General features: G+C 37.2%; 1 protein-coding gene across 2 annotated transcripts in view; it reads left to right on the plus strand.

The window, feature by feature from the left end:
* The window catches only part of LOC135273056 (ankyrin repeat domain-containing protein 36B-like), a 40,680-nt gene extending 31,125 nt beyond the window's left edge, over window positions 1–9,555 (plus strand). Inside the window, exons 20-26 of one of the 2 annotated variants that reach the window (XM_064371913.1) lie at window positions 2,465–2,645; window positions 3,775–4,692; window positions 6,069–6,221; window positions 7,741–7,811; window positions 8,118–8,211; window positions 8,706–8,751; window positions 9,215–9,555. In XM_064371913.1, the coding sequence (XP_064227983.1) occupies window positions 2,465–2,645; window positions 3,775–4,692; window positions 6,069–6,221; window positions 7,741–7,811; window positions 8,118–8,211; window positions 8,706–8,751; window positions 9,215–9,324 (1,573 nt within the window). In that variant the 3' untranslated portion in view covers window positions 9,325–9,555. Of the gene's footprint in view, window positions 1–2,464; window positions 2,646–3,774; window positions 4,693–6,068; window positions 6,362–7,740; window positions 7,812–8,117; window positions 8,212–8,705; window positions 8,752–9,214 lie in introns of those variants that run through there. The other variant, XM_064371914.1, reaches the window with a different exon arrangement.
* The last annotated feature ends 7,419 nt before the right edge of the window (window positions 9,556–16,974 follow it).

The following is a 16,974-nucleotide window of genomic DNA, read 5'->3' on the forward strand; positions in this document are numbered from 1 at the left end:
GAAATTCTTCAATATAGTATCACAAGTTCTTTTTTTTTTTTTTCTTTTTTTGAGACGGAGTTTCGCTCTTGTTACCCAGGCTGAAGTGCAACGGCGGGATCTCGGCTCACCGCAACCTCCGCCTCCTGAGTTCAGGCAATTCTCCTGCCTCAGCCTCCTGAGTAGCTGGGATTACAGGCACGCGCCACCATGCCCAGCTAATTTTTGTATTTTTAGTAGAGACGGGGTTTCACCATGTTGACCAGGATTGTCTCGATCTCTTGACCTCGTGATCCACCCGCCTCGGCCTCCCAAAGTGCTGGGATTACAGGCTTGAGCCACCGTGCCCGGCCAATATCACAAGTTCTTAATTGTGAATACTTCCCTAATAACTAAATGCATATTCTTTTAAATCGTAGTTTTAATGAGTGTATAGAATTTTACCCTATGGAAATGTCATTATTTAATTGACAAATTGAATTTTAGGTTTTAAAAAGTTTTTGTATTAATGCTGCAAAGAACATTTTTTACATATACATGGTTTTCTACATTTCTAATTATTTACTTTGAGTAAATTATTCTGGTTAAAGCATAGAAACTTTTTAAAAAAGATCTTTGATCAAAGTTTCTAAATTGTTCTTAAGAATGTTTATATTAATTTATAATTGAATCAACAGAGCATGAAATAGATATTTTTCTCTTCCCAGAACAATTATTTAAAAAATTATCGGCCAGGTGTGGTGGTTCATGCCTTTAATCCCAACACTTTGGGAGGCTGAGGCAGGTTTATCACAAGGTCAGGAGTTTGAGATCAGTCTGGCCAACATAGTGAAACCCCATCTCTACTAAAAATACAAAAAATTAGCTTTGTGTGGTGGTGTTTGCCTGTAATCCGAGCTACTTGGGAGACTGATGCAGTAAAATCACATGAATCCAGGAGGTGGAGGTTGCAGTGAGCTGAGATCATGCCATTGCAGACTCCCTCTCAAAAAATAAACAAACAAAAATTATCATTTTATTCTTAATATGCGGGGAATAAAAAGTAAAATGGAAAGTGATTACTGATTAGCTTATTCATCATCTCTCTCTGCTACATAGATAAAATTAATTCAAAGTTCTATGCTGAAGACACAGATTATTCTTTATTGTTTAAATATTAGATCTTGTGTTGTTTTAAAACAGATTTTAAAATTGTTTATAAAATATATACTAATCAACAGGATAGGTTGAAAATGTTACCCAAAAAGCAATCTTATAAAGTGTAGGGTAACATATTAGATTCTTAATCTAGTCTTGGATTACAGCAATCTGCTGATACATATTTCATAAAGACATCTGAAAGTGCTATCGTACAATGTAAATTATGCTAAGGGATACCTGCAATGTTTCATGAAGATGAAAATTTATTTCTAGTGAATGTATTGACTTATTTATAAAAAGTAACTTCATTTTAATTAGTTAACTGTAAATGATCCATTCTAATTGAGGAGTAATTACTGTGTGAAAAAAGATAATTTTTATCTTGCAACTTTACTGAATAATTTTCAACATCCCTTTTAATAGTATTTACTAGAGTTACTAGTAACAGAAATTTACAGATTAGCAGGATGTTCTTTTATCAATACTCTTCAATTTATACATGTCCTTTGGATGAGATCGAGGTGAGAAATTAAAAACATGAGAACTAGAAAGAAAAATAATATTTAAGAACATAGAAACTTTGTGAGGATAATAAACCAACATATGAATGTTTTATTTTCTGATATCAACAAAAAGAGTCAAACTCTGTAAAATATTTGAAGAGATTTATTCTGAGCCAAATATGAGTGACCATGGCCCGTGAGGAGGTCCCAAGAACATGTGCCCAATGTGGTCGGGGCACAGCTTGGTTTTATACATTTTATACATTGGTTTGGTTCAGAAAGGTGGGACAACTCAAAGCAGGGACTTCCAGGCTATAGGTAAATTTAAACATTTTCTGGTTGACAATTGGTTGAGTTTATTTGAAGACCTGGGATTAATGGAAAAGAATGTTCAGGTTGAGATAAATGATTGTGGGGATGAAGTTTTATTTTGCAGAGGAATCTCTCAGCAGATTTCAGAGAGAGAGAAAGCAGATCATAAAATGTTTCTCATGGGACCCAAAAGGGTGCCTGGCTCTTTGTTGATTATCTCCTGAATCTGCAAAGAAAGGAAGGTATAGAATGTGACTTTTTCCCACAAGAGACTTTGCAGGGCAATTTCAAGGCATGACAAAGAAGTATATTTTGATTAAATATTTTCTTCCTTTTCTCATAATGTTATGCCAGAGTCAGATTGAAAAGCAAGTCACAATGTACAGGGTCAAATAAAACCAATCCGATAAGAATCCATGGTTTGTAGAACGTGACTCCCTGGACCCCTTAGGTAGGAATTGGGCAAGATAAAAAATCAGAGAGCTTAATCTTCACTGATAAAATAAATTCTAAGTTAAGTATATTTACAGGTATGCCACACAACAAGAAAAAGAGAAAGGAAGAAATTCTGAAGAGTTGCACGAAAAAGTTAGGGAAAAGATAATAATAGAAGAGCAATATGTGATAGACGCCAAAGAGATAAAACAACTTAAACTGGCTATCAAATCACTGGAGGTGGAATTGGAGACTGTGAGAAATGATTCAAATCAGGTAAATTAATGTTTGGTGAAACTTCATGTTTCTACTTTTATTAATATTAGTTATAATATCTCTTTAATTTAGTATATATTATTTAGGCATAAAACAAACCAAAAATTTTATTTTATCTTAAAAAATGAATCATGGCACTTATAGCTACAATTATTTATAATAAATCTTGACATCAATATTTTGTTTTAGTTCAAAGACCTTTTGAAAACAATGATATTCAATAATATATACGTAATGGTATTGTAAGAATGTTGTTCCTAGTGACATAGTTCAGCATATTTTTCCCTATTTCATGTTAATTACTGTTTCAAATGTTATGGAAAGGAAATAAAAGTTATCATAATAGTAAATAATCTCGTATTTTCTAAGAGGAGCTCAATAAATTTAATTTTCTTGACTTTTGGTGTTTGGAAATTAAAGACTATTTTTGTATGTGTATATCTACCTAACAGAAGTAACTGATTTGGTGGAAGAGCACTAGAAGTAGAGTCAGAAAACCTGGGGAAAATCCTGCAGCTTGCTTATATTTTTAAACTTTCACTATAGAATTATAAGTAAATGAGTTCATTGATTTGTGCATGTAGAAGTACTTAGTACAGTGCCTAGATATATCATTTATCAGTAAATGTCATTCTTAAAACTGACCATGACAATATTAGAAAAGTAGAATATCTATACAGTATTTTAGGAAAAAGGAACTTAAAGAATTTGGAAAATTTCATTCATCTGTCCAAATATCTGCCAAGCTAACAACTCTTACTCTAGGGAGAAGCATAGATTAGGTGTTAGAGTGCTAACCCAGTTTTATAAAATAGTCGCAGTTATTACTCCTTTATGCCTTGGGGTTTGTTGTAATTCAGTAAAAGCCTTTTTTTAAATTCTGAGATTTAAAAAAATTATTTAGTGGTTTCTTTTTTGCCTTCATAGACTCACTGTCTTCAAATTTTTAAACTTTGGGGAATTCAAACCTCTATGAGGTTTGAGGTTTTGACTCAACTTTTTTTTCCAGTTAGATATCCAGTTATGGCAAACCTCTCATTGTATAAATGTACAGGTTATTATTTAATTTCAGAAGCAATCATAATATGTTATCCTAATACTAGTTAAAAGTTTTCTTTGTTTTGCTTAGATTTCTGATAGTCATGGAAAAGAAGAAGACCTGTTGCATGAAAACCACTTGATGCAAGATGCAATTGCCAGGCTTAGGATGGAAAGAGACACAATTAAAAATCAAAACCTGGAAAAGAAATATTTAAAAGACATTGAAATTATAAAAGGGAGGAATGAAGACCTTCAAAAGACTCTAAAATGGATTGGGGAAACATTAACAAAAATGATAGCCCGTTCTAGTGGACGGCTTACTGCTCTGACAGATGAGAACACAGTGCTCCATTCCAAACTGGAGAAGGAAAAGGAAAGCAACCAAAGACTGGAAAGAGAAATTGAATCATACCGTTGTAGACTGAATGCTGTTGTACGTGATCATGATCAAAGTCAGTCATCAGAAAGAGACCAAGAGCTTGCTTTCCAGGGCACAGTAGATAAATGTTGTCATTTACAGGAAAATTTGAATTCTCATGTTCTGATTCTTTCTCAGCAACTTTATAAAGCTGAGAGTAAGTCCAGTGGCCTCGAAACTGAGCTCTGTTACACAAGAGAGGCTCTGAAAGCCAAGACTTTGGTTTTTGAATGCATGCAAAGAGACCTAAATCAAACACAGTGTCAAATGAAGGACATTGAAAAAATGTACAAAAATGGCCAAGATAAAGTAGAAAAATGCTTAGAAAAGCAGGAAAGATTATGTCAACTACATAGACAAAGTATGTTGCTTCAACAGGAACTGAATGATGCTCACAACAAAGCTGACAATCAAGAAAAAACATTAATGAATATTCAAGCCAAATGTGATGCTAGAGTACAAAATGTTCAAGCTGAGTGCAGAAAGCTCTGTATTTTGCTAGAAGAAGAGAATCAGAGGTTGATCAATGAAGTTAATCAATTGAAAGAAAAACAATGTCAGTATGAAAGAGAGAAAGCAGAAAGAGAAGTGAGTATCAAGAAAAATATAAGTAAAATTTAAAGTAATATTTGGTTACAGCTAAATGTTGAATCTAGTTGAATATAAAAAAGGATATATATGATAAATATATCTGCTATATCAGCTTAGAAACATTCCTTGTTTCCAGCAAATCAGTTAGAACTGAGAGATGCTTTCCTCTGATTAAAGTCAATGTGTCACTTATGAAATTTTGTTATTATAGACTAATATTAATGTAGTCTTATACTGCTGAAATAATAATTTTAATGTATTTGTGTTGCCACATTTTAAGACCATGATAAATCAGATATGTGGAAATGCATATACCTAAAATGGTATTTTGAAATTTATTCAATTAAGTGGGGTACTTTGACAGTTAATATCAGATTTTCCAGATGAACCGAAGTGTACTCCCTGTGTCATAATTATTTTTCTTCAGTAGCTTTAAATATATCTTAGTCAGTACAGTTTTGTTTTTCTTCATGTCAATTTGACTTAAATCTGAAACTGTTCGTCTTAAATCTGAAACTATTTCAATCTCAAATTATATATAGATATGATCATTCCACCCTTTAAAGGCATCTAACTTTACTTATAGTATGAGGAAAATGTGGTAAATTTTAGCCAAACTGTATTTGATTTAATCTTCCTACTGGCATTTATAATTCACTTTGTTGTTTTTATGAAAAATTTGCTTATAATTTTTACATCAAGGCTTAATTACTATCATTTGGATATAACTTTGTCTAGGACAAATAGAGGCATAGCTATCTCTGATGCTATGCCCCAATTTTCAGACTAAGGAGGATTTCAGACTAATGAGGAGTGGCAGGATTCATGTAGAGTAGGAATGGAGTAGTCAGACACAGCAGCTGAGGTCAGGTCGGGAGGTGGAGGGCAGGTTACTTAGATCATCTAAAACCATTGGAATTTTACTTTTGTTCTGTGATAGAAATCTATTGGAAGGATTTAAGCAGATGATTTAATGTGAGGAACTCTGAGGTTGATTTGAGTTTCTAATAAAAAAAAAAAAAAGAGGGAAATCATTCCACAATGTGTAATTTACTACCATCAGTCCCACCCACATACTCATTTCTTTTTGAGACTTCAGAAGGTTTTTAAGCACTACAAATTCAACAGGGGAGGAATGACTAGTGAGCTGAATATGTTGCGTGAGTAACAATACTAGTTTGATAGGAAGATAACACCTTCTGTATCCTTAATGGGATTCAGTAATAAACAGGAATGTGTACATATGAGGAAAAGAAGGTGAATCTGTCTGTGTGGTGATATTTTTCAAAGTGTATACTTTAGAGTTAAATATTATTAACGGTTCAATAATAAGGTGATTTGTAAAACCAGTAACAAAAATAACATCTTATCAGGTACTTGTGAGACAACTTCAACAAAAACGGGATGATGCCCTACACAAAGCATCAACATCAAAAACTTTGGTGGATGCGTCATTGCATCACTCCGTCCATTTAGAAAGTAAGCTGGAGGATTCAAAGAAGAAAGCAGGCCAGATGAGAAGTCAAGTATGTATGAAACTTCACATGCCAACAACAGTTAATCTGTAGGTGGTTAACTAATATAAAGTTTTTGGGGTACTAATTTTAGTGGCTGGCTTTCTTTTGTATTTTCATTCTAAGTAATTTTATTAAAATTTTATAGTGGATGCCTTTCTTTTGTATTTTCATTCTAAGTAATTTTATAAAAATTTTATTATCTTTATAATACACCTATTTGTTAATCTCTGGCTTTCATTCTGCCATTTTTATACAAATATTTTTTCCTTAAATATTTAACCTTAGGAAAGTTGAGAATCATGCATCCTTTCTCACATAAGTTCAGAGAGGTTTTTTTTTTTCCTGTTAGTCTGTTTTTAGTGGTTTCTCTATTGCCATGATGAGAAAAGCCAGATTAATTCAGAGGATAATGTCTAATGGAATGTTTCAGAAAATTATCTTATTTTTAATCTCTACTTTTCTGAATGAATAAAGAACCTGTGTATACTTATTTCATAGATTTCAGGTTAATTTTGTACAGAAAGGCCATTCTACTGAATAAATTTTTATTTTGGTGAAAATCCTTACTCTGTATTGGGCTCAGAGAGTACACTCTGTTTCTACATGAACATGGACAGTTAGCATTTGCCAACATGTATCTATTTTCTCTTGTTTATTAAAAAAAACTAAAAAGGGGATTATAGAAGATCAGCAAAGGGTGGGTTTGAGATGTGTGGGTGGGTTAAGTGGGCATTTAGACAACAGGGCTTCTCCTTTAGCATGTTTAATGGACACCTTGCAGTTTAGGATGATGCTTTTTAATGACTTCTCTTTTAATGATGCCTTGAGTCCTGCTACTCAATGGGAGAGTCAGTATGATCTTGTAAGATCTTACTTGGAATGGACTTTGTTTTAATTTTGTTCCTGCTTATTTTTAAAATTTCTTGAACTTTTCCTTCAAAGGAAAGATGATGCTTAGTTTTAAATATTAAAAATGTGCAAGTTGCTTTGCTACAATAAAACTAAATGCATACATACAAAAAACTAAAATTATAGTTGATGTGGTAGTGTTTGGAATTCAAAAATATAAATGCTTACCATAAGGTAATCCTTTATCTTTCCACATTTTACCAGTTTGTAAATTTGAGTATTTATCTAATAAAATATCATTCAAAAGCAGGAAGAATATTGTGTTTTAGTCCTAGAGAATGGATCAGTCAACTTTTCTGTACAGGGCCAGATAGTATTATTTAAGGCTTTGTGAGCCATAAGATCCCTCTTAAATAACTCAACCTGCAGTTATAGCCTGAAAGTAGCCATAAACAATATGTGGATTGAAGGGGTATAGCAGTGTTCCAGTAAAATTAGTTACAAAAAAACAGGTAATGGGATGATTTTTCCTGGATTATGACCTTTTTTAAATAAAAAAGACTGTGATAGTCTAAAACAATATTTTATATATATTATATTTTGTTGATTTATTCATCTACTGATGGACATTTAGGTCATTTCCAAATGTAAATGGTTTGTTTTTAATTCTTTGTTTTAGTTTCAGGAAATGCAGGATCAACTTACAGCGACTTTAAGATGTGCTGAGAATATAGAAGGCTATGTACAAAAGTACGGTTTGAGCACTAAATAACTTGAGTATTTATAAAGCAAAAGAGCACTGTAGTATGAGAATTGTTATCAGTTATGATAATAAGTATGCCTTTGTGAAGCCAAGGAAAAGTTTGATTTGTAAACTATATTGACTCACAGCATTTTTCTACATTATTCCTAGGTAGAAAAATGACACAGTTGCCCAAACATCTTTTTAAAATCTCTAAGAATTTGTGTAACTATACCTTCAGAAGTTTGTTTAGAATTTACATGATTTTAAAACATTTGTATATGAGAGTAATTATTTTTAAATGCACATTTTAGGCTTCACATAGAAAATTCCACGATAAGAAATATAATTAAAAAGCAAGACGACCAAATTGAGCAGCTTCAGAAAATCATGCAAAGTTCAACTTTGGTAAGCCAATCTCTTAATTTCTATCATACTGAAAAGGAATTTTATTTTTCCAGTAGGACAGGCTGAATATCCCTTGTCCAAAATGCTTGGGACCAGAAGCAGATTTTTTTCAGACTTTGGAATATTTGCATATACCTAATGAAATATCTTGGGGATGGTACCTGAACCTAAACATGAAATTCACTTATGTTTCTTATACATCTTATACACATAGCTGGAAGGTAATTCTCTACAATGTTTTACAGTAATTTTTTGCAGGTAGCAGTTTTCACTGTTTTCACTGCAGCCTGTCATGAGGTAAGGTGTGGAATGTTGCAGTTGTGGTGTCGTGTCTATGCTCAAAAAGTTTCAGATTTTGGAGCATTTTGAATTTCAGATTTTTAGATTAGGAATGATCAATCTACAGTACAGTTGCTCCTTGACTTACAACAGGTTTACATGGTAATGTCTTTTGTTTGACTGAAACATTATAAGTAATATTTGATTTATTTCAGATGCAACATGTGTTGCAAGAAAATGAAACTACAGAAGTAGATGAAGGTATGTTGCCAAAATTTATGAATTAAATTCAAATCATTGATTTCTGAAATAAAATGTAAGTAGTGTACTGTATTCCTCTCCATTGCTTGGTTAATAAAAACTGCATTAAATATTTTTTCTGATATCCCTTTAGTGAAAAATGTGAAAACATAATCATAAGAAAGAGTATACTTATGCCTTGTTAACCACTCACCATACTCTGCCCCTTTGTTCTAGCATCCAGCCACACTAGACTACATGGAGCTCCACAGTGATCGTCCTCATCTCCAGCTCTTTGCATTTACTTCTTCCCTCTATCCTACGTATGTTTTCTTTATCCTTCAGTTATCAACCTATGAATCACCTCCACCAAAAAGCCTACAATGTTGACACAAACCTGGGCTAGTATCCCTTCTGTGTCTTCTGATAAATGCCTGTCATTGTATCTATGACTCTCTATGGGAATTGCCTGTTTGTTTTTCAGATTATAGCATACAGTTGTTGAGTGGTGGACTGTATCATCTTCATCTTGTAATTCCAGTGCTTGTCCTAGTACCTCAGCACATGGTTGGTAAATACATGAATGAAGAGTGAGAAAACCAGAAGCTCTGATACTTAACTACCATGATAAGGAATTCAGTGTGCAACTATGGGCAAATTATATTTAATAGTAATTGCATATTGTGCATATTTTTCATTCTTATTAATGCTGGTAAACTTTTCAACTTTTACTGACTTTATCTTAGCTAACTATGAAATCATTTAGATAAAGAATACAATTCTTTCTTTTTCATTCTATCTTCCTCTAAATTTCAATCTGGGTCCTCTATTTCTGGAGTCCTCAACCCGCAGGCTACAGAGGGGTCCAAGACCTGTTGGGAGCCACGCTGCACAGCAGGAGGTGAGTGGCAGTCAAGCCAGTGAAGCTTCATCTGTATTTACAGTCACTCTTCCTTGCTCACATTACCACCTGAGCACTGCCTCCTGTCAGATAAGTGAAGGAATTAGATTCTCAGAGGAGTGAAAACCCTATCATGAACTGCATGTTCAAGGGATCTAGGTTGCATGCTCCTTATGAGACTCTAATGCCTGATGATATATCATTGTCTCCCATCTCCCCAAGATGAGACCATCTAGTTGCAGAAAAACAAGCTTAGGACACCCACTGATTCTATATTATGATGAGTTGTATGATTATTTCATTATGTGTTGTGATGTAATAATAATGGAAATAAAGTGCACAATAACTGTAATGTGCTTGAGTCATCCTGAAACCATTCCCCAAACCCCCATCTGTGGAAAAATTTTGTCTTCCACAAAACTGGTCCCTGGTGCCAAAAAAGTTGGGGACTGCGGCTCTATAGCTTCTGCACTAGAATCTACTAATGAGTAAAATCTAAATCAATAACTAGTTGTTGTTTTTTTCTCTCTCTCTCTCTTTATTTATTTATTTATTTATTTATTTTTTATCCTGATTCTGTATGACAATAAAAAGCCCCAAAAAGCCAATTTAAATAATCTTGACCTTTAGGTTCTAAAGAAAAAATTTTTTTCAGATTCGTTTATTTTTATTTTTATTTTTTTGGAGGAAAGAAAGAAAGAAAGAATGAAGAAGAGGAAGAAAAAGGAAGAGAAAGAGAGAGAGAGAATGGGAGTATTGCTTTCTTGCCCAGGCTAGAATGCAGTTTAGTAATGGGTATTGAAAACCTCTTTTATACCAATAATTATACTTAATGATGTAGACAGGAAGGAATAAGGGAAGAAAATAAACAAGCAGCCAACCAATATTTCATTTTTTTTTTTTTTTTTTTGAGACGGAGTTTCGCTCTTGATACCCAGGCTGGAGCGCAATGGCGCGATCTCGGCTCACCGCAATCTCCGCCTCCTGGGTTCAGGCAATTCTCCTGCCTCAGCCTCCTGAGTAGCCGGGATTACAGGCACGCGCCACCGTGCCCAGCTAGTTTTTTGTATTAGTAGAGACGGGGTTTCACCATGTTGACCAGGATGGTCTCGATCTCTTGACCTCGTGATCCACCCGCCTCGGCCTCCCAAAGTGCTGGGATTACAGGCTTGAGCCACCGCGCCCGGCCCCAATATTTCATTTAAACCTACGAAATGCTATGCGATTACTGAGGAGTGATTTACTTCCAATTATGTAGTCACTTTTGGAATAGGTGTGAGGTGGCAATGTATGTTTTGTATATTTGAAGTGGAGAGTTCTATAAATGTTTATTAAGTTTACTTGTTCTGGGTCTGAGTTCAAGTCCTGGATGTCCTTGTTAATTTTCTGTCTCGTTGATCTATAGAATCGTTAGCTCTTCTTGTTACATTGATCCTTTTGCCATTATGTAATGTCCTTCTTTGCCTCTTTTGACCTTTGTTGCTTTAAAGTCTACTTTATCAGAGGCGAGAATTGCATCTCCTGCTTTTTGTTTATTTGTTCATTTTTACTCTCTGGTTGGTTGGTAAATCTTCCTCCTCTTTGTTTTGAATCTTTGTGTATCGTTGCATGTGAGATGGGTCTGGATGCAGCATACCGATGGGTTTTGGCTTTTTATCCAATTAGAATATATATAAGTTTAATACTGGCATTTGATGCTAGCTGGCTATTTTGCCCATTAGTTGGTGTAAATTTTTCATTGTGTTAATGCTCTTTGCTTTTTGATATATTTTTGGAAAGGCTGATATTGGTTGTTCCTTTATATGTATAGTGCTTCTTTCAGAAGCTCTTGTAAAGCTGGCCTGGTGGTGGTGAAGTCTCTAAGTACTTGTTTGTTGGCAAAAGATTTAATTTTTCCTTCACTTATAAAGGTTAGTTTGGCTGGATATGAAATTCTGGGTTGAAAGTTCTTTTCTTTAAGGATGTTAAATATTGGTCCCCACTCTTTTCTGGCTAGTAGGGTTTCTCCTGAGAGATCTGCTGTAAGTCTGATAGGTTTCCCTTTATGGGTAACCTGACCTTTCTCTCTGGCTGCCCTTAGTATTTTCTCCTTCATTTCAACCCTACTAAATCTGGCGATTATGTGCCTTGGGGTTGGTCTTCTTGAAGAATATCTTTGTGGTGTTCTCTGTATTACCTGGAGTTGAATATTACCCTGCCTTGCTAGGTTGGGAAAGTTTTCCTGAATGATATCCTGAAGAGTATTTTCCAACTTGGATTCATTCTCTTCGTCACATTCAGGTACACCTATCAACCGTAAATTAGGTCTTTTCACATAGTCCCATATTTCCTGGAGACTGCTCATTCCTTTTTATCCTTTTTTCTCCAATCTTGTCTTCTCGTTTCATTTCACTGAGCTGGTCCTCAACTTCTGATATCCTTTCTTCTGCTTGATCAATTCGACTATTTAAACTTGTGCATACTTCACGAAGTTCTCGTGTTGTGTTTTTCAGCTCCATCAATTCACTTATATTCCTCTCTAAATTGTCCATTCTCGTTAACATTTCATCAAACCTTTTTTCAAGGTTCTTAGTTTGCATTGGGTTAGAACAAGTTCTTTGAATTCACAGAAGTTTCTTATCACCCACCTTTTGAAACCTGCTTCTGTTATTGGAACACACTCGTTCTCCATTAAGCCTTGTTCCATTACTGATGAGGAATTGCAATCCCCTGCAGAGGGAGAGGCATTCTGATTTTGAGTATTCTCTGCCTTTTTAGGCTGGTTTCTTCCCTTCATTATATATTTATCCCTCTGTCATCTTTGTAATTACCAACTTTCTAACTAGGTCTCTGAGCAGACGTCCAACTTGTCGATTCCCAGCGCCGAAATCTGAGCAATCCACTGCGCCGGCCAAAACAGCGGTGTTAAGATTGATGGTGCTTTTCTGCCCGGGAATATCTGGACTCTGCACCAAGAACTGCCGCACTAAGGTGCCAGCAAAACTGCTGTGCCAGCCACAAGAGACGCCCTAGCGACCCATGGGCCTCCTCCGCTGGGAATCTCTTGGTCCGTGAGCAACAAATATTCACCTGAAAGTGTGGCGTCCTCTCGTTCTCTGTGCTTTCACTGGGAGCTACGAGCCTGAGCTGCTAGTGATCAGCCATCTTGGATCTCTCTCCTCTTTTTTTTTTTTTTTTAATTGAATTTTAGGTTTTGGGGCATTACAAGAATATGTGCTGACCGGGTGCAGTGGCTCATGCCTGTAATCCCAGCACTTTGGGAGGCTGAGGCGGGCAGATCACTTGAGGTCAGTTCAAGACCAGTCTGGCCAATATTGTGAAACCCTGTCACTACTAAAAATACAAAAATTAACTGGGCATGGTGTTGAATACCTGTAGTCTCAGCTACACAGGAGGCTGAGGTGGGAGAATCACAGAACTCAGGAGGCAGAGGTTTCAGTGAGCTAAGATCAGGACAGTGCATTCCAGCCTGAGCAACAGGGTGACTCCATCTCAAAAACAAAACAAGAATGTATGCTGACAAATGAAAAAAAAATCTGAAAGGTAACAAAATTGTATTACTAGGCTGTTAACATATTTTGTTTCTCATTAAACAGGTCTCTACTAACTGATGAAATCATTAGAAAAGACAGGTGAGGCAAAGCGTGGAGGGGATGATATTTGTTCACTGACTCAAAGGCAAATCAATCATATTAATGCTTCTTTATTGGCTTTTGTTTCTTGAACACATTGTTAACTGACTTTCCTGCCTCCCATGTTGTGTGCGCATGGCACTGCCCTGAACACAAACACCCTAGCTAGAAATTAGAAGCAATGAAAATATAGGAAGAGAGTGAATGATCCTCATGATCGCTATCTGAGGGTAGGAGAATGAAAGTGGAGATTTACAGTTGTAAAAAGAAGTCAACAACAAAACAGGAAATTCTGACATAAAGTACACGAATAGCCAATTAAACATGTTTTAATAAAAATTTCTTTTGTCCAACCCATGATCCTCAGAGTTGTTGGAGATCCAATGGCACATAGTTCCAGGGTTGTGGATCTTGGATTCAGTTTTCTTCAAAAGATTTGCCTGCCTGCTGCCTGACTTCTTTCAGCCCCAGCCTAATGTCATTTGGCTTATAGGTTATTGGCTGTTGGCACTTGAATCATCTGCATTGTGTGTGTAAATCAGTGACTAGTTAGAGGAAGCAGTTCAAAGTCTGGAAGTAATGACTCATGTTGCTGGGAGCCATTTGTCCCAACTTTCTCGTGTGCTCCAAACTCTAGTTTTACCTGGCCAGAGTCTTCAAGAGTGCTCAGTGAGAAACTGGAATTAGAAATCAGTTCTCCTCTTTGAAATGCAAGCCCGATGACAGTATAATGATGGAAGAGACAGAAAGCACTATCCGAGCACAAAACCAAGGCTTGCCCTCTGATTATTTTTTCTTAAAGCACTTTTTTAAATCTTTATTCTCTTCGATTATAAAAATACATACTCACTATAAAAGTGTTACATTATAGAAAACAGAAAAGCCAAAAATTCCCCCAGAATCCCACCATCACCCCTCCTCACACCCACCACAGTCCACCCTCTGCAGCGGCTGGAGTGTCCTATCACCAATGAAGCTAGACCACATCACTCCTCGGTTTAAAATCCATCAATGGCTCCCTCTTCACCTTGGGATAAAGTCCAGATGCCCTTCCATGATGTACAAGGGTGTGTGCAGAGTCATAGGCTGTAAAATCAATAACCAGCACTTAAAAAGCAGAATAGAATAGAAATACTTTAGAGTGGTTTGCGCATGATGAGGGCAAGTGTTGTTTGTGACTGTGGATTCATGCCTAGGTGTGTGCCCTGAGTTTGATTGTAAGATGTATTGTTTTTAACCTGTGAATTACGGTCAAGACAAGTTTGAAAAATACTAGCAGACAAGACCTTTTGGGATCTGGCCCAACACTCTAGAATCCTCTCTTACTTCTCCCATTTTGCAACATTCTCTGGTTACAATGTAGAATCTGCAATATCCGGACACCTGCAGTATCTCAACCATGCAGCGTCCACCACCTCCAGCCCTTTGTGTGTGCTGTTCTCTTTTCTTACAGTTCCTTGCTTGCCCTGCATCTACTGAGCCCTGCCACAGCCTTCCGTGAGCCTCAGGCAGGGGTAGGTCACTGCCGTATGTCACATTCACACTGTCTTGCTTCCCCTGATTTGTGTCTATCTTTTCAGGGCAGAAATCATATCTATCTTTTCACCTGTGTCCCCAGCACATTGCAGAGTGGCCAACATACCAGAGATACTCAATCACCTTGTTTTGGATGAGCAACCAAATGAGCCTATTCATTAACTCGAGAGTTGCTCACCGAGGATTTCTTGGGCCTCTCTGATGTGCCAGACCCTGTGGGCACATAGAAATAAATGAGACTGCATTCCTGCCTCAAATTCAGAGAATATGTCCCTGACCTCTTCCAAAGAGAGGCTCTCAGGCAAGCTTTTGAGCAAAACATGGTACAGGGTGATGCCTCCTAGAGGAGGAAGGAAGTTTCTTTTGTGTTCCCACAAATAGAAATTAAACAAAACCTCCCCTAGCCACATGCCCTTACACCAAATTTCATTACTAGATACGAACCCACTGGTTCATGCAGAACTGTAATGTTTTGGGGTGATGAGAAGGTGTCACTCCTTGGGCCTCAGGCAGAGATAAACAGTTTGCCAAGCTCCCGTACTACCCCAGGGAGAAGGAATACATTATCAACCTCAGTTATTCACACCTCATCATGGATAACTTTATTAATCTGATCTGAAATAAAGCAATGTTGGGCAGAAGGGGAGGAGCTGGAGAGTTTCAGCTCTTGAGATCAGGTGTCTTATAGAGAAGAAGGAGAGAGAAAGAGGAACGGGAAGGACACTCTCCACTTCTGCCTCAGCATGCCGGGGACCACAGGGCTTTGGGATCGGCCAACCTGAGTCCTGATCTTGCCTTGGCCCTGTCTGCTTGGGTAGCTGTGGCCGAGGTACCTAAGCTTTCAGAATCAGTTTACTTATCTATAAGAGGGGAGGAAATATCTGTGGCCAAGCTTGTTGCAAGGATGAAAACAAAATTTGGAGGCTGACTCTCCATATGGGCTTTCCATACATGGCGCCCACGGTTATGAGGCCAGCTGGGGCAACACTCAAAATGGTCATGAGGGAGGAAATGTGGGCTCTTAAAACAGAGAGGGGGGCCCTGGGTGGGAAACAGGCTCAGGCAACTGTCACACACCCTGGAGCAAAGAGTGGGTTGTAGGACAGTTGTAAGAAGGAAAAGTACCACGGCCCATGATTAAGAAAGTAAGGAGGGACTTTTGCAAACCATTAAGCCACGAGGCACTTTTTGCATTTGTTTCATTTGATCTTTCCTTTACATATGTTATGAGCTTCTGAGTCCGGCAAACCCGCCACCAGCAATGGAAAGCTTTCTGCAGTGACCACGTGGATTGGAGGAGATAAAGGAGTGAATACGCCTGCTTGTTCTCACTCTGGGCTTTGCAGTCCTTCTGCTTATCTGATGTGAACGTGCCTTGGGAGCATCCCAGGACGGCCTGTTTCCCGACCTGCTGGAAGAAAAGGAGTGAATACGCCTGCTTGTTCTCCCTCTGGGCTTTGCAGTCCTTCTGCTTATCTGATGTGAATGTGCCTCGGGAGCATCCCAGGACGGCCTGTTTCCCGACCTGCTGGAAGACCGGCAGGAAATGAGAGGGTAGGCGAAGCCAGCTGGGCCCAGGGAAATGGAATACCCGATATCTCTGTTCAAAATAACTTCCACCGATACCTTTGAGAAGCTAATATAAACCATGTGAGGGCGTCTTTGTGTTCCTGAAAACATTTAATGTAAAACATGCACAAAACAGTCGTTGGACTTTGAGGGAAAGGTGGTTTGTGTTCCCCAGAGAAAGTCAGAGTCATATTTTCATGGAGTTTCTATAAGAAATTTGTAAAAATGAGGACAATGAGGGGCTCACTTGGCTCTTCCCACATTGGAATTAAGTGTAGTGAAAAGTAGGGTGCACTTTACAGGCAGGACTAGCTGGAGGCTCACCATGGTGGATGTGTTGGTAAAGCTGGTAAATTTATGTGCCAACTTGGTGAGGCCACAATACCTACTTGGTCCAACATCAATCAGAATGTTGCTGTGAAGGTATATTTTGGATGAGATGAACATTGAATTCAGTAAACTTTGAGTAAAGCAGATGACCCTCCATAATGTGAGAGGATCTCATCTAGTCAGTGAGTGGGAAAAAGATTGAACTTCCCTGAGAAAGAGAGAAGAGAGAATTCTGCTTTTTCAGATCACCTTCCACTTAGCGCAACATCCACCCTT

The sequence above is a fragment of the Aotus nancymaae genome, unplaced genomic scaffold (genome assembly GCF_030222135.1).
Source record: "Aotus nancymaae isolate 86718 unplaced genomic scaffold, 86718_ANA_hifiasm-v0.15.2.pri h1tg000221l, whole genome shotgun sequence".
Taxonomy (NCBI): domain Eukaryota; kingdom Metazoa; phylum Chordata; class Mammalia; order Primates; family Aotidae; genus Aotus; species Aotus nancymaae.